Genomic DNA, 27,029 nt, shown 5'->3' on the forward strand with positions numbered 1-27,029 from the left:
TGTATGAATTTAAATTTTAGTTCATTTATATGTTTTGGAGTTTATTATGAGGTCAATTTTCACTGAACTAGTACACATTATTGTTTAGGGGCCAGCTGAAGCCTCCTCCGAGTGCGGGATTTTTCTCGCAGTGTTTTTTTAACTTTCGTCGGGTTGTTCTCTCTTTGACACATTCCCAATTCCCATTCTCAATTTTTTTTAAAGTCTTTATATCCATTACATGTGAACACTTAATGTGTTAACGTAAAAATTTGTTTTAAATTAGATAATATCATTATCCTAAACACTTTTATAACTAAACATGTGATACAAGTGTTTATTTTGTAAGCACGAATTTAACAGTGCATGAAAACTTTTATAATATATGTTTCTGCTAACTTACAGGCTATGGAAGAAGAATGAGTAGCGGGATTGACGAGTAGAAATTCAGAGAATGAAGAAAACTTAACAGATAAAACACAGAACTTGAATAAATACACAGTATGTGAATTGAGTATATGGTAGGCAAGCAGGTTTTCAGACACAAGCAATTTCACTCAAAGGATTGTTTTCCATGTTAGTCCTGGCCTTCAAGGTTCCAAGACGAATCGCGTCCGAGAGGTCGCCAGAAACAGTGATAAAACTTTCATAAGCATATTTTTTTTAACAGATTGAAACTGATCCATCTAAAAGTCAGTGCTTGTTTTGAGCTTCTTGTTTGGATGTTGAATTGTTCCAGGTCCGGGACAACGGTAACAGTGCATCTATTGTCTGGATTAATGCTGTTTCCATTTTTGTAGTAGAAAAAACAACCTAAAGATAATTGACATAAAATCAGTCCATACACAGCAAAAAAGAAAACACAGAAAAAAGCACTTCTTCATTTCAAAGCTACAGTGACGCCTACAACACGGATAAAAAAAAACTCTCACCTCTTTCCTAGTTTTAGACAGTCCCAAGCAACGGTTTGAGTGGATTCGTTTGCAAAAGAATTCTTTTTTAGGTTTTACTGGAAAACGGATTGAAATAAATGATGTATCGGAATGATTTTCTCATTAAGCTGGGTTCACACATTCACGACTTTTACTGCCGTCCTTGAGAAGACCAAGCCGATTAAAATTTGTCAAAAGTTTGATCAAGATACTGTGAATCGTGGATGGAAATTGATAATTTTATTAAAAATTGTAAACACATTTACCTTTCTCGACAACAATCAGATATTGTTCAGGAAGCGTCCAAATTCAGCCGTTTCCAGCTGAATTTGTCCCGATTTATATACAATTCTCAATCTGACATTAATCCGCGCTGTATTTCTCACATGATAAAAACGACTGAATCTGTCCCGACAGCGTCCTGATTATACCGAATGTAATCCGACCAGACAGTGAACCGACGCTGACGGAAGATATCCGTTAGAAATCTGTCGCCATATTCGGGATGATTAGGTTCTGTCGGAACGCAATCCTATCACAGTCTGATTGCAAACGACTTGATCTAGACTCAGTCGTATTGTTTTCTGTAATTGTCGAGACTAAGACGTGGATATTATTGCCGAATTTCGTATTAATAAGGGACTGTTCGGGAACGGTTCTGGAAAGACTGTTCGCATTCTGCAAGATCTGGTGACAATCTTGACTCAATCGGAAAAACACAGCAATGAATTTCTCCAGATCATGCCCGTTTCACAGGACACTGTCCAGAAAACACTGAACATTGTTACTATATTGATCCGATACTGCAGAATCTTTCACAACATAGTCACGATTGTATTCTGATTAGACAAAATCGGCGGAGTCTCCCCGATTGCTACGGACGCATCTTACTGTCGTGCTGCTTGGCCGACCTCACGTGACCATTCCCGATCCGTAGTAATCTGCTACGAACGCATACAATTGCGTTCAGATAATGATAGGACATTCCAGATGATTAGGGTAGTAATCCTATTTTCACTTTCCGTGTATTATCGCTGTCTGATCTCAAGCGGGAGTCATAATCGGCACTGTTTGAACGCCGCATTATACCCCGTCACACTAGGCCACAATCGCACTACGATCTCTGAAAAAAAATGCAAATTTTGACGATCGTTTAAATCGCAGTAAGGTCGTGATACGGTTTTGGTGAGGTCTTCATGGTCGTGATGAGCATAGACAAACTGAATATGTTCAAAACAATCGTGGTGCGGTCATGCCGAATTCACGGCGTAGTAGAAGCGTAGTGAGAGCGCAGTAAGGTCGTGGTAAGATCGCTGTACCATCGTAGCGAGAGCGTAGCGAATGCACGATTCTAGTCAAAGAGACTCTGCTACTATCTCACAGCGACATTACTATGACCATCACGTTCTCACCGCGACCCAACCACGCTTCTACTATTCTCCAGGTTTTTTTAACCATCTATTTCAATTGAACCATGGCATTACAAGACCATGTACATGTAGTAATGCTTCTACAATCATTAACACAGATAAGAAATCTAAACAACCAGGTCATGTAATTGTCATTGCGACATTGTCATTTGATCTTGATTGACCAGCAATAGGTTGTGATTCAGGTCAGATTGGTCGGTCCGGCATCTCTACTGGATCAGGATTCATATCAAAGGCCCATCTGCCTCTACCTTTACCCCTACCACCACTACCGCGAGTTCTGGAAGATTTTGACTGCATGACTGTGATGTTTCCGAGAAATCTTACGTATTATTCAGAAATGAAAGGAATTAAACAGTATTTATACGGAACACGATGATGGCGTTATTGCTGAGAGCGTAGTAAGATCGCTGTATGAACGTGGTATGATCGTAGTATGAACGTGGTAAGAGTGTGCTATAATCGCAGTAGCAGTGTGGTAAGCTCGTTTTGCAATCGGATAAATCGTGGTATGGTCGTAGTGAGAACGTGATGAGTGTAGTAAGATCGTGATAATCGTAGTAAGGTTGCAGAATAAGCGTGGTTAGAACGTTGTATAATGAAAATGGGATCGTTGTCGAAGCGTAATGAGGACGTAGTAGCATCGTGAAAACAACGAAAATTTACATTCTCATGTTGCTGATACCGCGATCTCACCATGATCTAAATTTATTTTAGATCGCGGTGAGCGTGGTGAGATCGTGGTCCATTGTGACTGGGGCTTTAAGAAATAATATCTCTTTGTCAGTATAGCTATTTATTTCATGACCTCTGAAGCAATCGAATAGCTGAGGAGGCTAGTTAAAATAGCCACATTTGAATTGTGCCATTAAGCCACCAATAATTGAATAGCTTAGTGTAACCATAGGGTCGTATATAAGTCACTAGGAAAGAGGAAAATGCTGTGCAAAACTGATTGGAAAACCCAAAATTGACCAGTGGATAATGAACATCGTGTCTAAATGTACTTCTTTATAAGAGTACAATTGTACGTGTATATTCTACAAATGTCAGTGATAGTTTGTCTGTAATATCAAACCTGTCATGATTAATTGTCGAAGTTTCTACTTTGTTTGGATGTATTGCACCATATCATCGTATTTTTTCATATTAAAAAAGTATCGCATTTTTATTACATAAATATCGCATTGGAAAAGTTTTTCAAATAAGAAAAACAGCGGAATTATATAAGAAAATATTGCAGTTTTATCCAATTATCCGATTACAACTGATTATGAATGCAATCGAATACGCTCAAAGGCCATTTCACTGTCTTTGGTAAATGATTGACAAAGTATCTGGACACCTCAACATTTAAGATCGTGGAAATATTGTTGTATTTAATCTAAAAGCAAATTTACTCGAATAAATACTCGAATAAATACAACATACGTCCAGAACACATGGCAAGTTGTATTCCTACAAATGTCAACATTTGTCTGAGATTTTCCCATAATGCGCCTAGCTAGCTTACAAAAGAAAATATCACTACTCCACATAAGAAACGGGTTTCCTGATTCGCACTTTCCATGAACTGTTACCATCAATTTTCGTCTTGCTTTCTTGGATGGTCAAATTGTGATATGAAACGTCTGTGTCAATTTAAACAAAATTTGGTCATACTAATTCATAGTATCTTTTCAGAATATGTTCCTGGTGATTCTGTTGATCAATTAACGTGTCTGTTGTTATAATTAGAAGAACATGAAGGCTGAATTGAGGTAATTATCTTATATCTGGAAATATATAATAGACAGAGCAAAGACTTGAGCGTGTAGAAAACGATACGATCTTTTGTTACCTTGTTTAGTATCTATACATGAAATCTTTTGGAGGGCCAAAGAGCAATCCAATTGAAAGGTGGATTCTAATGAGTTGTTTATTATTTGTCTGTATTTTTCATGCAAATCTTAACTTAGCTGGATTTAAAGACCTAAAAAAAGGAAGAGAAAAAATACCCTTTATATGCAACTATTATTTACATTGGAAGGAAATAAAACTCAACGTGTTTCTGTTCATTTTTCTGTCCGTTTTATCACAATTTCCTATTTGTCGAGCCTGCCTTCGACTTTTGTCGAAAAAGCGAGACATAGCGATCCTACATTCCGTCGTCGTCGTCGGCGGCGTCCACAAATATTCACTCTGTGGTTAAAGTTTTTGAAATTTTAATAACTTTCTTAAACTTTCCTGGATTTCTACCAAACTTGGACAGAAGCTTGTTTATGATCATAAGATAGTATCCAGAAGTAAATTTTGTAAAAACAAATATCCTGTTTTTCCGTATTTTACTTATAAATGGACTTAGTTTTTCTGCCAGGAAACATTACATTCACTCTGTGGTTAAAGTTTAAAAATTTTTAATAACTTTCTTAAACTATCCTGGAGTTGTACCAAACATGGACAGAAGTTTGTTTATGATCAAAAGCTAGTATCTAGAAGGAAATTTTTATTAGAATTTTGTTCTTGTTTCTCCATATTTTACTTATGAATGGACTTAGTGTTTCTTCCAGTTAACATTACATACAGTCTGCAGTTAAATTTTTAAAAATATTTATTAGATTCATAAACTATCCTGATTTTTACCAAACTTGGACAGAAGCTTCTTACAATAAAAAAATTGTATCGAGAGGAATATTTTTATTAATTTTTTTCCTCATCTCATTTTGTTGAGCCTGCGATTAACAGAAAAAGTAGGCGAGACACTGGGTTCCGCGGAACCCTTACGATTTTTTTAGCTCACCTGGTCCAAAGGGCCAAGTGAGCTTTTCTCATCACTTGGTGTCCGTCGTCCGTTAACTTTTACAACAATCTTCTCCTCTGAAACTACTGGACCAAATTTAACCAAACTTAGCCACAATCCTCACTAGGGTATCTTGTTTTAAAAAATATATCCGATGATCCAGCTTGCCAACCAACATGGCCGCCATGGCTAAAAATAGAACATAGGGGTAAAATGCAGTTTTGGGCTTATATCTCTGAAACGAAAGCATTTAAAGCAAATATGACAAGGTGTAAAAATGTTTATCAGGTCAAGATCTATGTGCCCTGAAATTTTCAGATTAATCAGACAACCCGTTGTTGGGTTGCTGCCCCTGAATTGGTAAATTTAAGGACATTTTGCAGTTTTTTGTTATTATCTTGAATAGTATTATATATAGAGATAAACTGTAAACAGCAATAATGTTCAGCAAAGTAAGATCTACAAATAAGACAACATGACCAAAATGATCAATTGACCCCTTAAGGAGTTATTGCCCTTTATAGTAAATTTTAAATTTTTTGGTTAATTTTTGTAATCTTTTACAAAATATTTTCCTCTGAAACTACTGGGTCAAGTTCATTATAGATGGAGATAATTGTAAACAGCAAGAATGTTCAGTAAAGTAAGATTTACAAACACATCACCATTACCAAAACACAATTTTGTCATGAATTCTATTCTTGTCTATGTGTGTCCTTTGTTTAATATGGACATAGACCAAGGTGAGCGACACAGGCTCTTTAGAGCCTCTAGTTTTTTTTTTTCGGAAGGTGGGTGTAGATTGTTATTGAATAATCTAAATAGAACGAACTTGTCGCTTCTCAGTCCTGTTTCACCTTTTCATGACCAGTTAATTCAAATATTAGATTTAGATTTGTAGACATGCAGTTCTGATAATTATATATGTCACTAAATCCTTAATCTGACCTAGATTTAGTTAGACTTTAGCCGGTCATAGTACTTTCCAATTGTTTGTTGTTGAGTCAAGCGATACATTTACGTATGCCTAAAAATTATCTGCACTAGTCTTGCAGATCATGATATACAACTAAATTCTGTGATATTGATTAAACAAACTTAAAATGTAAGTAAGATGAATGAATTTGAAATATCAGAGGACACATCCCAATATTTTGGAGGTTCAGGTTTAAGAATGACAATAATGGTACCAATATTATATATTCATTTATGTTCGAGGACAAACTAGTTGAAAGTAAGAAACGTAATACAATTTAGAATTAAATGGTTTTTTTTTGTAAATTCATTGGGGTGTAAAAGCGTTGACCGAAGCACATTTTGTATGAAGCGCGGAAGCGCTTCATTCTAAAAATGTACGCACGGTCAACGCTTTTACAACCCTATGAAATTACCAAAAGAAGCATTCAATACTTGTAATTACATTTTTGTCGCTATGATCATGAAAATACAATTCCTATCAAGTTTTTCTTTTATTTGCCTGTGCACTTTGTTGTGAAAACGTGTGTCATCATGAATGTTACAATTCATGCAATTCATTTTTGAAATTTTTGAAATGAAGAATGACGCGAGATTTCTGTAAGCCAATCAAAATAACGTATAATAATGAAACATACATCTAATGTAATTATATTAAAGTTAAAGAGCTGATGAAATAACAATTGACAATTAGTCAAGTAAAATCCAGACCATCAGAGCTATGCATGATGAATATACATCCAATTTTGAGATAATTACAAAAGCGCAATTGTCTTCAGTGCAGATCATATAAAGGTTGCATGGATACGTATTCAAATGGATTGTATTATTGCCTTGCAAACCATTAATACACAAGTGATGATGTTTTTTTATCTCATATTGAAGAAACTGCATCAATCTGACTGCTAAAGGCATGAATAGCTAAATATTTTTATATTCCGCTTTTATAATGTTTGAAATAAAAATAAAAAATAAATCATATTTAAAAAACAAATAAAGGATTTTAGAATAACTCTACATGAACATGACTAGGTCAACCTAAGTGAAAGGTCCATGTAAAAGATCACAATGATATATGGTAGCTTTACAACTTTCTTTAAGTAAGATATATATGTTACAGGACATAAGTAACAAATCAATCAAATCATAGACCCTTATAAAATAGAAAGTTGAATGAACAACGGTAGGATACGAAGCAACATTACTTTACCGAGTTGGTGACAGTTGAAAGTAAAGATTGTTATTTACAAACCAAACCAGCTCTTTAAAACAAATTCTCCTTCTTTGTGACACCCTTCTTATTCAACTAAATTCAATTGATGTAAGCTTTTTTTTTTAATTGATGAATAATTCTTTTAAATGTGTAAACATTGAAAAAACAAGGATTTAATTTAAAATCCTTATAGTCATACGATTGACATCAAATATTGAATTTAGTTAGAAAATATATTTTAAAACCGACTGGTAAAACTGTTTTCAAAATGTTATTTATGGTCCCTTATTTTTTATATTGGTTCTTTGTCTTATCATTGACTCCGAATCAATGTAGTACCCGAGCTTATGATGATTTCATGGTTCAGCCAGCAATTTTGGTAACGAAAACATCTATTAACACAAATGTCAAAATCCAAGGTAAATTCACGAAGTGGAAAGTGCGTAAACCACGACAAAATCAAACGCGCAACTAAATTAGCCAACGGAACATCTGGAAACAATTGTCATATTCCTGACATGGAACAGATATGTTTTTGAAACAACAATGGTGGATCAAACCTTATTTTTTATCTAGTTAAAATTGCAATTTGTATCACACTTGTTTATAATTCCGTTATATTGAAAAAAAATAAGAGAATAACCCTAACAGACATAATTAGTTTAACTTGACAATAATTTGGATCGAGCAGCCAAAGCATGTCAACATATATTATATACAACCCAACTGGCTTACCAAATCCAAACACATGTACAATTTAGTCTAACAAAGACACTGATCAATGTATTTGTAGTTGAGAGTTCATTAAACAATGTACAGACATTTGGATGCACAAATAATAAGCCACGTCAGATATACTTCCAAATGGGAATTAGTAATTCAAACACTATAGTAGAAACTAAAACTAAAAGATCCTGTTTTTACTACACACTCAAGTATGTGTGCTGTTCTCAAAACATCACTATCTTCCACGTTATGTTCACATCTTAATTAATTACCAGGTAAATTAATCTATTGTATGAATTGTTGTTCCTAAAAGCATGTTATCTAACTTCAGCGTATTTCTGATATGTTGAAACCAATGCTGATAGACAGAAACTGTAAACAGGCAAGATAACCTCAATGTAAGAACAACAAAAATGTTAATACTACTAAAATTATCATTTGTATTCTTAAACTATTTAGTTCCCATTAAAGAAAGGGCGATGCTTTCTATTTAAATTTTTCAGTTTTGCAGATCCAATGCTAGAATTATTGAAATTCATATCCTACCAATGTAGTTATTGCTCTTCAATGACGATATTTTGAAAAAAAAAAATTTTTGCTTATTACTCCCAACATCATGACAGTGGTTACAAAGCTGATTGTCAATTTCAACTTTATTTTGAATTAGGATTAAACATTCTGATATTATGTAGTAGCCCCTTTTGTTGTTTATACAACATTGTCATTTATTTATGACAATGTCATTCGATGTGTTTAAGCATATTCACCGCTCTACAAAAAAAGTAAAATCACAAAAATACTGAAACCGAGGAAAATTCAAAACGGAAAGTCCCTAATCAAATGGCTAAATCAAATGATAAAACACATCAAACGAATGGACAACGAATGTCATATTCCTGACTTGGGCATTTTCAAATGTAGAAAATGGTGGATTGAACCTGGTTTTATAGCGCTAAACTTCTCACTTGTTCGACAGCCGAATCAAATTCCATTATAATGGCATTGATGCGTGAACAAAATGTCACAAATAGGGGTACAACAACAACAACAACAACACGAACTCCACCATAAACTTGGGATTAATTCAGGTATTCCGGAATCCGTCGTGTTGCTCAAGTTATTACAAAGCCGGTCTAATTCGGTAAGTCACATTCGTGAAAAGGGAACGGGATTGTAGTGACGACATAAGGAACATATCCGATATTATCTGTATAACGGATATTCCATAACGGTCAACCAACTCGTGATGGCGTCCGCAAAATTTACGAAGTGATGACCTCAACCTCACCATTTGGAACTCTTGATTTAAAAATGAAAAGGTCACAACTAAGAAGCTAAAATCATCTTTTATGTCGTACATTTTTGTTTTCAACCGACCCCCATAGTCAATCTCCAGATATAAGTCATAATCAAATGGCAAAATCAAAAGCTCAAACACATCAAACCAAATCAACTGTCATATTTCTGACTTGGTACAGGCATTTTCTTGTGTAGAAAATGTTGGATTGAACCTGGTTTTATAGCGCTAAACCTCTCACTTGTACGACAGCCTTGTACATTGGATACCAATGACCGTTTGTCTTGCCTAATTAAATTGATCGACAACCGTATTTTAAACGTCATATCGGGACCTGATCTATTGAATTAAAAATAATTTCAGTATACAATCCAAATAGATTACCTTTTTCCATTCCATTTCAAAGCAAGCAGTGCATTTTTCAAGACATTTAGTCAAACATTTTATTTTTTTTTAAAGGCATCCTCTTCCAAAAAAGGAAAACAAAATTGTGCATAAGAAAGAAAATGTCAGCATGATAATGATATATTTAGTACCGATGTTTCAAATACTAATCACTGTGAAAAGTATTCTGGAGTTAATTTTACATTGATCCATTGATTTCCTTTTAATATGAAAACGGAGGAGTGATCTTTTGTCAAAATGTAAAAGGTTTTGCCTAAAAATGGTGAGCATAAATGTAGAATAAAGGACTTTACGGCAAACTATCAGGAGAGCTTCTAAGATGAGTTATCATAATAAATTAGGTGTTGCCGTAACCTAAGTATCCTGGATACTTTTTCCCTGAAAGATTTGTGTGATACATTTGTACTCTAGATACTTTTCTTTTTATTCAACCAAATGAATCTCAGCCTTATTTCTGCGCGTAAGAAACATGTGTCCTCCGCAGCTAAAATCAGAAGTATTTGTAGCAATTTTGTGTTTACTAAAAGGATGACAATAATATTGTGGGTTTATTTTTTGGAAAAAAGGAGAGGGAGGTCACGGTGATAGCTGCTAAACTTGGAATAGTTTTGAAATTCTACAATTGTTGATAAAAATAATTTGATGCAGATGATCAAGAACGATTTCATTACTGCAGATGATAATTTTACCCTGAAAACATTTTCCAAGAGGGGAAGGGGGGTTCCCGTAAGATTTCAAAGTTGTACTTTAAAGGAAAAATGTATCATTATAAAAGAGAAGATGTGGTTATACTATCCACAAGAGCCCAAATGACACAGAAATTAACAACTATAGGTCACCGTACGGCCTTCAACAATGCGCAAAGCCCATACCGCGTAGTCAGCTATAAAAGGCCCCGAAATGACAAATGTAAAACAGTTCAATTGAGAAAACTAACGGCCTAATTTATGTACAAAAATGAACGAAAAACAAATATGTAACACATCAACAAACGACAACCACTGAATTACAGGCTCCTGACTTGGGACAGGCACGTGCATACAGAATGTGGCGGGGTTAAACATGTTAGCGGGATCCCAACCCTCCTCTAACCTGGGACAGTGGTGTAACATTACAACATAAGAACTATAAAAATCAATTGAAAAAAGCTTAACTCATCAAATGGACACAAATACAAATACTACACACAGTGGACGTGGCCGGGTACTTGTACATCCCAACAACAAAAAAACACTAAGTACAGATCTGAGAGTACTCGCAGTTACTGACAGCTAGTTCAAAGCCACTAACAACTAATAAAAAAAATTACATGCATCTAAGACTTAATTCATTGTCTATTTATCATCATTTGCTGTACCTTCAAGCCTTTTGTCAAAACAAAATTATTGTCTGATCTGTTGTAAGGGGGTTCGAAAGTTCAATAGAACACTAAAAGAATTATTTACATATTTCACAAAAATTTGTCAAGGAATGAAGACTAATTAACCTAGATAACACACACATAAATAAGATTTTTTGAGTTAAGCATTTTTAAGATCCAAAAGTAAAGTCTGTTGTCAAGGGCTTTGGTCAAGAAGTAAATGAGTTAGTGAACGATATGTATGGAACGCCACAGCTGTCTTATGTGGAACTCTGATATTACTTTATGTTGTTTTATTATTACTTGATGATATTTTGTCTTTACTTAATATGGTTTTGACATTACGTAATGATGTTTTGATATAACTCAATATGGAATAGTCATTACTTAATAATATTTCGATATTACACGATATGGTTTCGTATTGACTTGATATAGTTTTGTCATTACTCAATATGGTTTTGTCATTACTAGATGTGGTTTCACCATTATTTAATGTGGTTTTGTCATTAATCAATGTGGTTTTAACATTACTTGATGTGAATGTGACTTAACGTTATGTAGTTGTTTCATTACATGATGTGGTTTTGTTATTTTGTAATGCTGATTTGCCTATTCTTTATATGGTTTTAACATTACGTAATGATGTTTCAAAATTTGACGATTTTACACTACATGATGTGTTTGTTTCATTATTTGATGTGGTCCTGTCATTCTTTGATGTGGTTATCCCATTACTTGATGAGGTAAAATCACGTGACCAATTCGGAAAAAAATATGTTCTATTTTCAAACAGATTTCAATATATCATTTGTTTAATGTGCTTTGGATGGGTATCGCTATCCATTGAGTTAAATTTCAAATTAAAGTTCGAGTGGTTGTTCAGAGTTATTTGGTATGAAAAAGTGGAACGGCAGACAATAATAAGAAAAAAAAGTATTAAAAAGTTTACAGTATTTCGGACATAATTGGGATATCCCCAAACTCACTTGGTCTTGTTGTTTTTATCCTAAGTTCTCAAACGGAAGCAGTATTTTTGTAATTAATTTGTAAAATATTCCACGGAACCCTGTGTCTCGCCTGATATTGCTGCTGTAAGTGTAAAAGCGTAATGACGATCGGCTGTACATTTATCTATACATTTATCGGTAAAAAAAAAATTAAAAAAAAATGTTTTTCTGTAGACTGATGCTTTTTCTTGAGGAATAACTCCTATACAAGTTTTAAAACACTTCATGGAGGTTTACAAATTTATCATGTCAAAACAGTTTAATTCGGTTTTATTTAACTAAAACAAAACTGTATGGTTTTCAACAATAAGCAAAACCTATACCCTATAGTAAGCTATAAAAGGTCCCGAAATGAAAAATGTAAAAAACTAGAAACCTAACGATCTATAGATAGATAGATAGATAGATACTTTATTCTCTAAAAACTAATTGCAAGTTTACAGAGAAACATACAATATAAATACAGATACAATAGTTGAGGTAAACAAATACAGTATGATATTCTAAAAGTACCAAATTATGATGGCATACATGTTTAGTAACATGTATAATGAGAGGTTAAACTCAATAGAAATAAAAAAAAATGGAGATGGAGACGCCGACGCCACTATCGACGACGAAATAAAGGTTTGTTGTGTCTCACTGCCGCTACATTGATGTCGCAGGCTCGACACAAATCAAAAGACTTGAACTTTATTGTTAACAAATGAAACACTTCAAATCAACTCACACTAAAGTTAAAGGGAAACGGGGGAGGAGGCTCGGACTTAGCGACAAAGCATAAACACTATAAAATAAGAATTCTCCGAATTTTTTTTTAGCGAACTTATATGAATATCAATCTTTTATTTGTAATCAATTGAATTCCCTGATCTACCTCGCACTTATTGAAAAATAAACTTTTATTGTTATGCGTTTACTTTTCTACATTGGCTAGAGGTATAGGGGGAGGGTTGAGATCTCATAAACATGTTTAACCCCGCCGCATTTTTGCGCCTGTCCCAAGTCAGGAGCATCTAGCCTTTGTCAGTCTTGTATTATTTTTAATTTTAGTTTCTTGTGTACAATTTGGAGTTTAGTATGGCGTTCATTATCACTGAACTAGTATATATATTTGTTTAGGGGCCAGCTGAAGGACGCCTCCGGGTGCGGGAATTTCTCGCTGCATTGAAGACCTGTTGGTGACCTTCTGCTGTTGTCTGTTCTATGGTCGGGTTGTTGTCTCTTTGACACATTCCCCATTTCCATTCTCAATTTTATTTTAGGAATATTTGTTTCACATGTGACGACAGACATGTTCCAGTGGTCGTAACCATAATACCGTCATCTTTTCCTTGAATGTGAACTACCAAATAAAATCAAATCACTGGGTTTGTACTTTCTCGAATAACACGACGGGTGCCTTTCTGGAGCATTCGAGATCACCCCGATGGATTTATATTACCCCGATGGATTTATATTACCCAGTCATACCGATCTATTGAGTCAGCCAAATGAAACTGTTTTGTATGCCACCGCAGCTGAAAGTTGGGGGCATAATGTTTTACCCCTGTCCGTCCTTCCGTCCGTCTGTCCGTCCTTCCGTCCGTCTGTCCGTCCCATTATGGATATATAGTTATTCTGCATAACTCCTCCTTCAGTTTGAATCCTAGGAAGTTTTCTCTTTACTGTCTGTTTGTACATATATTGAAGGTGTGTATGTGGTCAGGGTTTAATGTTTATTGATATATGCTCTTTTGGGAGATAGTTGAACTTTTTTTTGTAATTTTTGGGGAAAATTACTTGCATAAGAAGAGCGTTTCCAGATAACTCCTCCTACAGTTTGAATGCTAGGAAGTTTTCACTCTGCTGGCTGTTTGTACTCTTTTGTATTCAAAGTTTTTGCAGTTGTCTTTTGTCTAAACAAATTGACACACAAAGTGAACAACCTAAAATGTTCGATACATTGATAACACCGGTTACTAGGATAATTATCCTGTCAAGTATGAGTTGGGTAAAATATTTCAGAAAAGAAGATGGGAATGTGAAAGTTTACGGGCGGTAGACGCAACTAGATACAAACAGCTCACTTGGCTCGTCAGGTTGAAAGCTAAAAAGTCGATCAAAGTCCATGAAAATTTGAGTTTAAACCTTTATTCATTCCAATAAAGGTATTGATATTTTGTTGAGGATTTTAACACTTACTGCAACAGGAAAACGTTTAGAATTTAATGCAAGAAGGTGTAACATCTTTCGCTTCAAAAATACATTAAAGTTCTTCTTATCCTATAGATATAAGAAGATGTGGTATGAGTGCCAATGAGACAACTCTCCATCCAAGTCAAACTTTAAACCATTATAGGTCAAAGTACGGTCTTCAACACGGAGCCTAAGCTCACACCGAACAGCAAGCTATAAAGGGCCCCAAAAATGACTAGTGTAAAACCATTCAAACGGGAAAACCAACGGTCTAATCTATATAAAAAACGAGAAACGAGAAACACTTATGAACCACCTATGTTTACCTCCATGTAATCTCCATCTTTTTATGATCTCATAAATAAATTGAATTGTAAAATACTACTTAGTATCTTCCATATGACTTTATAATGTCGGATGTATATATATTTATAACAATAAACACAAGATTCACTGCACAGTTTCAAAGTTCTGCAAAACCAAATATTCAAATATGAACTTAAGATTTGCGAAATCTGTTTGATGTGTACCGAATGATATTTTAATCTTAAAAGAACATTGTTTATCTATTAGTTGAAAATACTGCTTTGAACTAGCTTCACTAGCTGCGAGTACTCTTGGTTCAATAATTTGTGTCTTTAGGGGACGACCATTTGATATTCTGGGGGGTGGGGTGGGGTGGGGGATTTGTTTTAGATCGGTCATTCATTTTTGTAGACAAATTGTACAGATTATTTATTTTCTGTACTGTTGAAGCAAGATTTTTCATTTTCATTAAAACAAGGGACTGATTATTTATTTTCACCACTATATTAAATTTTATAATATTTGAAAACATAAATTAATTTTTTTATTCTTAAATAAAATAAAATAATACATGTATAGTCAAGTCATTATGTACCAGAATTAATCATCATCCTCTGCGGAAATGAATCTTCTGAATTCCAAACTGCATATGCATATACATGTATTGCATATATACACGGTATTAAAGTTGGGCTATAACTAGCCTCTTTTCAAGGTGTTGCCAAGCATTTTTCGCCGAGCTGAGCGAGACTAAAATATTAACAAAGGGTTTGGGATCTGCTGAAGGCCACAAGAAGCTATAGAACACATGATGCAAAATCGTGCTTTCTGGGCGTTTCCCAGACACTTTCTTAATCTGAAAACGCAATTAAGTTCTGTTTTAATCATTTTTTGACAATATTTTGGTCACAAAGCAAAATGTATAGATTCAGTGTAAGACTTTAGTATTTAGGGACAACATCAAAAGACCAATATGTAGGATAAAGCAAAAATGTAATTCACATAGTTAAGTATGTGGCTGCTGTTTTTCTTTTTGGTGTTTCGGCTTGCAGAATAAAATAAAACTCATGATCAAGTTTAAAACGAAATTACTAAATTACAAAAGGAATGCAACACTAAGAGAATACAGAAGGGCAGTCATTGAACAAAAGACAAACCCGGAAACAAATAAAACACAAAACGACAAACAATAAGACAAATAACACTGAAAACTAAAAATAAATAAGAAACATGGATCACGAAAAAACAGGGGCTACGTCCGAGGGAGAACAGAACTTGTTTCTTGGAAGACACTTGTCCTGAAAACAATTTAACAGGAAGACAAGCTTTTAGTTTTGAAATTTCCTACATGAGGCACTTGCCTCAATGTAGTTACAGCCCTTGGACGGTGTAAACTTCCCCCAAAAAGGTGTATAGTGAAATGGTATATGGTGCAATGGTAGAAGGTGTATGGTGCTACGGTGTATGGTGTAAGGGGAATAGTGTAATGGTGCAACGTGCAATCGAGAATGGTGTGAATGAATGGTGTACGACATTTAAAACTGCAAAATATTGATAAGAACTGATTTTTATAATCATACATTAATTTACGATATTGTGATCAAAATTCGTTTTTTTAAATACATAAATAATTTTGTTGTTGCACGCTTTCTTTGAAATTAATTTGCATTATGGTGTAATGTGTAAGGTGTATGGTGCAAAGGTGTAACGTGTATGGGGTAATGGCACAGGGTGTATGGTGTAATGGTGTATGGTGTTAGTGGGAAGTTTACACCATCCAAAGACTGTACGGCCCTGTAGTAAAAGCGAGGTAAGTGTTCCTGAGACAATATACCTCTCAAGTTAAATGAAACCCATTTATAGACTTTTCAAGTATATCTAAATAATATTTATACTTTTATTGTTAAAAGATTCGGGAAGTGTTTCCCGAAATCTTTTTGGAAAAAAGATGAATTTTATGAAGAATCTGGTGCCATGTTATACTTTCGAATAACAGTTATAAAATAGCTTAAAAGACCTGCCGAGTTATTAATTTTTCAATACATTGTAAGTCAGGTTATTGATTTTCAAATTACCTAGAACAAACCATTTATTTTTGTGATTATCAAGGCCGAGTCATTTTTTTTCAAAATCCTCCTGCCATCCTTCCCCACCCCAGAATATCAAATGGTCGTCCCCTTATGTTATTATTGTGTGTGCTAAGTGTTGTGATTTTACACCATTGTACCAATGAAGTTGAAAGGGGAGGGTTTGATGGGTAGAGGTGGGGAGGGGGATGCGGATCACAAACATGTTAAGCCCTGCCACGAGTGCCCAAAACCAGTGGTTGTTGCTAGTTGCTATCTAGCTGTCATATTTGGTTTTTTTTGTTCAAATTTGTATTTTAAATCAGGCCGAAGGACAACATTTGTATAGCAAGTGTTTTCTATGATTTTTGCTCTTTGTTGAAGGGCATACTTTGAATTGCAATTGTTCACATCTTGTTCCATTCTAGTAAGTTTTTATTAGTCATGTATGAAAAGCAAGTCTATGTCGTATTTTTTTATCCAGTCGAAATGTATTGGAGACAAATTGTATATACTAAGGAAGAAATTAAAGGCAGCAGTCGTTAGATCATCTGACCTCGTATATTTAACTGAAATAAACCAATCAAACGTGTATTATAAATGTAGTTTTACTCTAAGCACCTTTTAAAATTGTTTTAGTTAGCATATTAACTTAAGATTCATTCTTGAATAAATATCAAAGAGATATGAATAAATTATTATTTTAATTGGCAAAATAAAGGCTACGAGTGCTAAATTTATCAAACATTATCATCAATAGAGATAAAACATTAGCATGATCATAAATCACAAATGATCAAAATTAACACATTAGCGTGGATCACTGTTGATCAGTTATAATATTAGAATGGATCACGATTGATCAATTAAAACCTAAGCATGGATCACGATTGATCAATTATAACATTAGCATGGATCACGATTGATCAATTGTAACATTAGCATGGATCAAGAATGATCAATTAGAACCATCTGTACAAAAAAAGCACTTTATCATTACTGTCCATTAATGAATACTGACAATGACTTTAAAAATACTGGCCCTGGGAACAGTAGCTCAGTAACGGATATTATATAGTCCATTATGTGAACATGGTGCAAGATTGTTGGCGTTGTGTCGCTTTCCCGTCAATCTTCTTCAGATAGTCCTTCAAAACATAAGTTGAATTTTAAGAAAATGAAAATGTACATTTTTTCAACGCTTCTCTGTCAAAATATTTCAACATTTTGTCCATTAGTTAAGGTGTAGAAAGTTCAATTATAGAATAATGATCAAAATTTGAACGGAATATAGAAGCTCTTGAGTCATCTTGGAATTTGTACACTTGGTGAGCCATGACGAATCATCATACAACATTGGGTACACGGAAATAATATATGTCCATAAAAACCTGAAAAATAAAATCAAAACAGCAACAGTATATATATTGCCAACGAAAGTGTAGTTTGATTTTCACAAAATCGCAAACCTACATTATAAAGAAACTGTATCAAGAAAGGTAACTCGAATAACTGAAACGGCAACTTCACAAAGTTAAAGCAATCTATCCCCTATTAGGATACTAGATTGAATAATGTTGAGAATCGTCAATTTATAACGACAGGTGCCACATTTGGAGCAGGATCTGCTTACCCTTCCGGAGCACCTGAGATCACCCCAGTTTTTGGTGGGGTTCGTGTTGCTTAGTCTTTAGTTTTCTAAGTTGTGTCTTGTGTACTATTATTTGTCTGTTTGTCTTTTTCTTTTTTAGCCATGGCGTTGTCAGTTTATTTTCGATCTATGAGTTTGACTGTCTTTCGTCCCTCTTTTTAAGGGCATTTAATATCTTAAATAAAACTATTCTAATTAAATGACGGAAGATTTTGCCATTTTATGTAATATAAGTAACGGCTATTTTAAAACACTTATTAAACAGCCAAATGAATGCACAAAAGTAAAAATAGGAGTCACAAATTCGATTGAATACAATTCTCTGCTCAATTTTATTGATTGTGTAACGTTTGTTTTATATTTTACAAAAAAATCATCAGCACCGTATCAGGACCCACCAGCACAGAATCAGGACATGTCTAAACTGACAAAATGCATAATTTTGATAAATTGCACAGGTTGTTCACAAAATAATTTTGTCGTGTGAATTTGGGTATAGAAAGCAGAATCCAGGAGCATATTTTTTTTATTATTTCAGTTCTAGATTTTCTAAAAATGAGCACTTTTGTGGTACGCTTACTGAAACAGTTTAGAGGGTCACATTTTTAATTGTTTGCCTTTGAACCCACAAGAGACAAAATTAAAACATCTTTCATTTGGTTTTGAGAAAACGTCAAAAATCTTAATTTTCGTCTTTGTTTACATATTTTCAATAACCACCAGCACCAGTCAGCGCCAAATCACCAGCACAGAACGTTCTATCGTAGGACAACCTTACCCACCATGTGCGTAAATATACTTTTGTAAAAGAGGCAATGCAGTTCACACACTATAAGCTTAAATGTTTATCTTTACTAAAACTTCGCGATGTATTTTATGAACAAAAATGTAATAGATAAAAACAAAATACCGTTTTCGTTGGATATTATTCGGTGCAATGAGATTGGAAAACTTCCCCTGTATTTTTTTTAACTTGCAAGCTAAATGCGTGTATTTAAAATTCTGCATCGCTATAAACCAAATCTAGTAAGTTCGAATCCGAAAGACATTACATTATAAACCTTCTTTATCAACTAGACTCAAGCTGGCAGACACTTTTAGCAGCCAATCAAGATAGCAGTCTTTATCATGATAGGTTGGTAATAACTATACACGTTCGAACTTATTCTTTGAATAAAGAAAGTCTGTGAAGTAATTTTTATTATGTTGAATGCAAACGATATGAACCTACGAAGTCTTATATTATAGGACTAAGGGTGGAATGAATTTTTGTATAAAGCAATCAAATACTAGTAAACATAATTGAATTTGAATCTAGTTGAAATGACAGCAACATAATGCCCACAAAACAAAACTTCGAGTACACGAGGAGACCTTTCTAGCTTTAAAACGGTTCCAATTCCTTACTGTGAGCTAGAGCTAGCTTCGACCTTGGTGTCTTTTTTTTTTAATTACTTCGTTGATGAACTTATCACTGCTTATTACTTGCAAAATCTTCGTTCAAGTGAAAATTAAGAGTTGTTTAAATTTAAATTTCAAATTTCATCAAGGTCTCTTCTGTGAAACTGTCTGACGGGCTTCAAAGTCGACGGGATGAGAGGTCAATTATATTGTGAAAGCTGCAGACTACTGGTTCGATATAGAATTTTTTTCGACAAATTGCTTTGTAACCACTGTCATGATGTCGGGTGTATATTGAAATTAAAGAATGAAAATATACATATCATGCGTTCAAAACTTTTTATTTATAGATTTACCATCATCAAAACATTCTAACCTAAACATTTGAAATCCACGGAGGTATAATTTCGTAGAAGCGTAAGGAGAAAAATGATCTAAAGGAACCTAAAACGATAATAGAAAATCAGCGCTAACTTTGCAGAGGGAGTTGAAACCTTAGTTTTTTAAAACTGTTTTAATTTAAATAGCGAAGACGTTGAGACAACTATGTTATAAATCATGACAGTACCGAGTTATTGACTACTAAGCTGATGATATCATCGGAGACTAGCAGTTTACCAGCAGGTAGAAACGTACGAAGCTATATGGACGAAATGAACTAAAATAAAAGCCTTATTCACGTTAGGTTAACTTTGCCTGAGGGAGTTGAAACCTTAGCTTCTACGCAATTTTTTAACTGCCTAATAAGCTGGTGATAATCTTGGAATTTAAGGACCCACCAGCATTGGACTCACTGTTAGTAATGTTTTCTTTTATACGGAAGCCGATAAGGGTCATTCAAAAAAAAAAAATGTCGTAATTACGACATAACTATGTCGTAATTTCGACATAGCATGTCGTAATAACGACATCACTATTTCGTAATTACGACATCGCTATGTCGTAATAACGACATCCTTATGTCGTTATAACGACATCGCTATATATATATATAAAATAGTATGTATTATGATTGCCAAGTACGGAAGCCGATAAGGGCCATTCGAAAAAAAAAATTTATGTCGTAATTACGACATAGTATGTCGTAATAATGATATCGTTATGTCGTTATAACGACATATTATGTCGTAATTACGACATCCTTATGTCGTAATAACGACATCCTTATGTCGTAATTACGACATAATTTTTTTTTTCGAATGACCCTTATCGGCTTCCGTATAAGTATGTATATATAAAAAAAAACGTGCAAGGGACCTCAATATCGTTCAAGACAGAGAGGTTAAATCCTTTTTGAAAAAAAGGACCACAAAATCGTCTTCAATCTCAAAAAGATTGGAAACAGTGTCGTCAGGTCACTCAAGACACTATTTCATCGTAGTGTAAAAATTGGTGTAAACGGGAAAAATCTGATAAAAAATCTCTTTATTCTTATTTTAATAAATGTTTGAATGTAGAGGATATTCGAATATCCCCTTTTGAAAATAATTAAGAAATTGATTAATAAAAGAGTACATAAGATACCTATTTCTAGAATAAGAAATAAACTTTAAGAACTTTCAAAGCGGTTTGTGTTTGTACCGACCAACAAAGCAGCCAACAATGTAGGGATGGTTTGCCGAAAATACTACACGAACGTTCTTAAGAATGAAATTTCAAATTCATCTACATTCAAGTCTGTGCGCTCAACATATAGCCATATAGTAAACAAACATATCATAACCACAACACAGCTAAAGGACTCTTCTGAACATTTGAAGGTCCCTTCTATATATTGGTTACCTAAACTACACACAAAACCTGTAAAATATTGTTTCATCTCGGCCTCTAGTAAGTGTTCTACAACTAATCTTTCAGTGCTTTTAACTAGTTCTTTAAATGCTATCAAAGAAATTATTATCAAATTTTGTAATTAAATATATGAAAATAGCGGAATTAACTATTTTTGGAGTGTAAAAGATTCTTTTGATGTTGTAGAGAAACACGTGTTTTTAATGGTCATTTTGATTCTGTTGACAGTTTTGACCTTTCAACTCTCAACACTACACTTCATAATATTCTTATAAAGCAAAAATATTCCTATTTTATTAATAATTTGGTAAATCTGAATGCAAATATAATTGCTGCAACTCATTAAATGTATTCTATTCTAATGAGAAAGGTAATTATGTTAGGCTGTTAGTTTTCTCGTTTGAATTGTTTTACATTTGTGATTTCGGAGCTACTTATAGCTGACTATACGGTATGGGCTTTGCTCATTGTTAAAGGCGGTACGGTGACCTATAGTCGTTAATTTCTGTGTCATTTTGTCTCTTGTGAATACAATGTACTAGTTGTCTCGTTGACATTTATACAACATCTATTTTTATATATACACAAGAGTTAGTTTAGTAGATATGCATGGTTTGGTTCTATAATTTGGATAACACTTACATTTCAAGAAATTCGTTTCATATGACTTTAAATTTGTAATACTTTTTCAAAATTAAGTGTATACTGCAGTACCTCAAACAAATTAATACGTCGATTCTTTTTTCTATGGTTATAATTATCATTGACAGATTAAATCTTCTTAAATAACTCTTTCGGACAATATTGTGCGATTGTCATGCATGTGAGTGGTTTAAGGTTTTATTAGCTAGATATAAAACCAGGTTTATTCCCACAATTTCTACATAAGGAAATGCCTGTACCAAGGAAAAATGTGACAGTTGTTATCCATTCTTTTGATGTGTTTGAGCTTTTGATATTGCCATTTGACAAGGGACACTCCGATTTGAATCATCTTTGGAGTAAGGTATTTTTGTTATATTACTTTATACAAGCTTATCGGTATAAGTATTTAGATGTCTTTCTACGCAAAATGTTACAAAATATTTAGAATTCAAGTGTTTATACAAACTATGTGTGTGTTAATTGGTAGAAAAAAATACAACTGAAATTGTAGACGTATTTTTTATATTTCACACACTTGATATTAATCGTGATTAGAAAAATACAATTGTGAAAGGGTTGCAATAATAACACCAATAGATTGAAAATAAGATATCGCTTTCATTAATGAAAAACACTTGTTATTGATCAGGCTATTTTTTTCTTTTGAAACATTTCATATTTTGTCATGTCGGGGCCTTTCTTAGTCGGGGCCGTTCTTAGTCGGGGCCGTTCTTAACTTATTATTCGATATTGCCTTTATTTATTATTGAAGGTGATATGGTGACCTATAATTACTTACAACCATTTCATTTGAACTCTGGTAGATAGTTATCTCATTAGCAATACTACCAGATCCCCTTATCTTTTTTTTAATGTATGCACAGCTGTTAATAATTAACTAAGCATTCAATTCTTATTTATTTTACAGACAGCGATAGACTAAATTCTCCCAAAAAAATTCCTACATCACAACTGATTGGAGGGTGAAATGGGAAATAGTCAAACCTGTGTCGATTGCAAAACCGAAGTTCCGAAAAAAGTCAAATGGCTTGATAAAATACATGACGACTGGGGACGAAGATTAAGTAAATGGAAAAACAATGAAATATGGATTAAACTTGGTTCTGACAAATACTTGTGCTCTCCTTGCTTGATAAAGCGACAGAATCAAGAAAGACAAAAGCTACAAGAAGAGCAACAAAGACAGGAAAACGAAAAAAGAAAACAAGATGAAAATCAAAGAGAGGCAGAAAATCAACAAAAAGAAATGCACAGACGAAAGGAAATGCAACAGAAACTAAGAAAGGAGGCAGAACGCAGACAAAGGGAGGAGGCAGAACGCAGACAAAGAGAGGAAGCATTACGCAGACAAAGAGAGGAAGCAGAACGTAGACAAAGGGAAGAAGCAGAACGCAGACAAAGAGAAAAAGCAGAATGCAAGCGAAGGGAGGAAGCAGAACGCAGACAAAGAGAGGAAGCAGAACGCAGACAGAGAGAGGAGGCAGAACTAAGGCGAAGGGAGAAGGCAGAACGCAGACAAAGAGAGGAAGCAGAACGCAGACAGAGAGTGGAGACAGAACGCAGGCAAAGGGAGGAGGCGGAACGCAGACAAAAAGAGGAAACAGAACGCAGACAAAGAGAGGAGGCAGAACTCAGAAAAAGAGATGAGGCAGAACGTAGGCAAAGGGAGGAAGCAAAACGCAGACAAAGAGAGGAAGAAGAATGCAAGCGAAGGGAGGAAGCAGAACGCAGACAAAGAGAGAACGCAGAACGCAGACAAAGAGAGGAGGAAAAACGCAAACAAAGAGAGGAAGCAGAACGCAGACAAAGAGAGAAGGAAGAACGCATAAAAATGGAGGAAACAGAACGCAGACAAAGGGAGGAAGCAGAACGCAAACAAAGGGAGGAAGCAGAACGCAGTCAAAGAGAGGAGGCAGAATGTAGACAAATGAAGGAAGCAGAAAGCAGACAAAGAGAGAAATCAGAACGCAGACAGAGAGAGGAGGCAGAACGAAGAAAAAGGGAGGAAGCAGAATGCAGACAAAGAGAGAAGGCAGAACGCAGACAAAGGGAGGAAGCAGAACGCAAGCGAAGGGAGGAAGCAGAAAGCAAACAAAGAGAAGAGGCAGAGCGCAAACAAAGAGAGGAAACAGAACGCAGACAAAGAGAGGAGGCAGAACGCAAACACAGAGAGGAAACAGAACGTAGACAAAGGGATGAGGCAAAACTTAGACAAAGGGAGGAAGCAGAACACAGACAAAGGGAGAAGGCAGAACGCAGACAAAGGAAGGAAACAGAACGCAAACAAGTGGAGGAAGCAGAACGCAGACAAAGAGAAGAGACAGAACGCAGACGAAGGGAGGAAGCAGAATGTGTTGAAAAAGCAAAGGAATTCTTACTTTACGAGGAACGATTTTCCGATTGGCAAAGACGAGAAAACGGAGCAAAGAATGAAGTAGAATATTCACAAATCCTTCAACGGTTTCCGCCAAAAAGCATAATTTCAAATATAAAAAAGCTTTCAACTTCTAAAGACATCTCAAATTCTAAAAAGGAACCACAGATTGATAACCCACAGCAGAAAGATGATAGGTGTGTCGTACAAGAGTTGATTGACACAGGTCATATCAATGAGGACGCGAGTGCAACAATTAGTAACGTACTTCTGGCAGTTCAGAAAAAAATTCAAAACTATGAAAATCAAAATAGATATCATAGAATGAGACAATCACCAGATCATCGTTCAGTTCGGAGGTTTTGCTCCCAAAGGTCAAATTTTGCTGACAACGAAAAACAATTTTCCGACTGTATTTTTGAAATATGTTTAGCTGTGAAGTTGACTAAAAGTTATTGGCCTAGGAATACCCAGATTACATCATTATGTTTGTTGGTTAGAGCAATACAAAAAGGGATTCTTTTAGAAATAAATACTGGTGAAGGGAAAACGTGTATCATCGCAATGTTTTCTGCATTTCTTGCTTCATGCGAAATTAATATTGATATTGTGTCAAGCTCGCCTATTTTGGCTCAACGGGATTTCATAGAGTGGAAAGAATTTTACAAATCATTAAAGGTTTCAGTCAGCTGTAATTTAATTCCAAAGAAAACAGTTGAACGACTTAAATGTTACTCACATACGGTCGTTTATGGGACAGTGGCGTCATTTGCATCTGATTTACTCAGACAAACTTTTTTAATGGATAATGTTCGCGGTGAAAGGAGGTGTGAGGCTGTCATTGTTGATGAAGTAGATTGTATGCTACTTGATCAAGGTGTTCATTTTACATATCTTTCGCATGCTGTACCAGGAATGCATCATATAGAACCTATTTTATTTATGATATGGAAGCATATTATTAAACATGAGAGGATTGTTTCAGAAAAATCTGAGCACTTTTTCCTTGGGGTTTTAGACTCTTTGCCAATAGTTTTGTCATCATATATTGATTTGAGTGAATTTTATATGGAGACAGACATTCCTCCTGAAATTCAATGGTTATATCTATTTAAACAGAAAAACCTTTTCAATGCTGACTTTAGTACATATTTGTTAAAAGGGAATACCTCGGAACTTCAAGACATTTTTACGATTGAGAAGATTTTAGAATGTTTGGAATTCGTTGAAGAAGAATTCAACCTTCCAATTAAATTTCAACCATATACCATAGTTAATGAGACAACTGTTCGAGCCGTTCAATGGGGACATTCATCACATGCCACAAAAGAACAAATAATTCATGTTTTGGTTGTTGGGAAAGGCTTAGTATGTGTACTTCATCCGTATGAAGACGAAAAAGAAATACACAATTTTATAAAAGATGAAGTAAAAAATTACATTTCATTTGATGGATGCAAACCAGACAAACATCATATCCCAGCTTATTTAGAAGAGTACGTACAAAATCGTCTCATTTCGTGGATAGAAAATGCATTTACAGCAAAACATATGCTCAACGGACGAGAATATCTTGTTAAAGATAATGATGTGGTTCCTGTAGATTTTGAGTCAACGGGAGTTGTTCAACTTGATACCAAATGGGGAGACTGTTTGCACCAGTTTTTAGAAATAAAACATGGGAAGAAATTAAGTCAAATAACTTTAGTAACGAATTTTATGTCCAATCAAGAATATTTTCGTCGTTATAAGGGTAAAATATTTGGTGTATCAGGTACACTTGGTACAGAAAGGGAGAAATCATTTCTAAGGAAACAATTTAGCCTAGGCTGTCAAAAAATACCAACTCATCGGTCGAAAGTATTTGAAGAACTATCAGGAATAATATGCAACTCAAAACAGGAATGGATTATTGAAATACAAACTGTTGTGCGAGATCAAGTAACAAAAACGAAAAACAAAATGCAAAGGGCAGTTTTAGTCATATGTGAAGATATAAATACTGCAAAAGAATTGCAAGAAAACTTGAATCATACTGATTGTGCTTCCGCAGCACTTTATACAAGGAATGATGAAAATAATGATAAAATTGACAGCAAATTAAAAGCAGGAGATATTATTGTTGCAACCAATATTGCTGGTCGGGGAACAGATATTGATATAGATGATTCGGTTGAAAAAGCTGGAGGGTTATTTGTCCTTGTCACGTTTCTACCACAAAATTCACGAATTGAAAATCAACTTTTTGGCAGAAGTGCAAGGAAAGGTCAACCGGGTAGCGGACAAATAGTTCTTAATAGGCATAGTTTGCCATCATATTTTTCACTTTATAACTTAACATGTAACGAACCAGTTGAATCTTTCAAACATTTACGAGACGCAATAGAAGAAAAACGTATTTTAGATATTGAAAAACATGCATTTGAAGAAGTGAGACTGAAAGAAAATCTGTTTGCTCGCTATTGTTCGTTTCTCCATGAGATTAAGCAA

At 34.5% G+C, this 27,029-nt stretch overlaps 1 protein-coding gene across 1 annotated transcript; it reads left to right on the plus strand.

Annotated features, from left to right (window-relative positions):
* The first annotated feature begins 382 nt into the window (after positions 1-382).
* LOC127725210 (uncharacterized) lies at positions 383-26,944 on the plus strand. Its single transcript, XM_052232064.1, is given in 4 exon segments — positions 383-480; positions 4,025-4,101; positions 23,073-26,751; positions 26,753-26,944. Coding segments are annotated over 2 exon segments (3,696 nt in total). The 5' UTR covers positions 383-480; positions 4,025-4,101; positions 23,073-23,132; the 3' UTR covers positions 26,830-26,944.
* Positions 26,945-27,029: the final 85 nt, after the last annotated feature.

Source organism: Mytilus californianus, unplaced genomic scaffold, assembly GCF_021869535.1.
Source record: "Mytilus californianus isolate M0D057914Y unplaced genomic scaffold, xbMytCali1.0.p SCAF_15, whole genome shotgun sequence".
Taxonomy (NCBI): domain Eukaryota; kingdom Metazoa; phylum Mollusca; class Bivalvia; order Mytilida; family Mytilidae; genus Mytilus; species Mytilus californianus.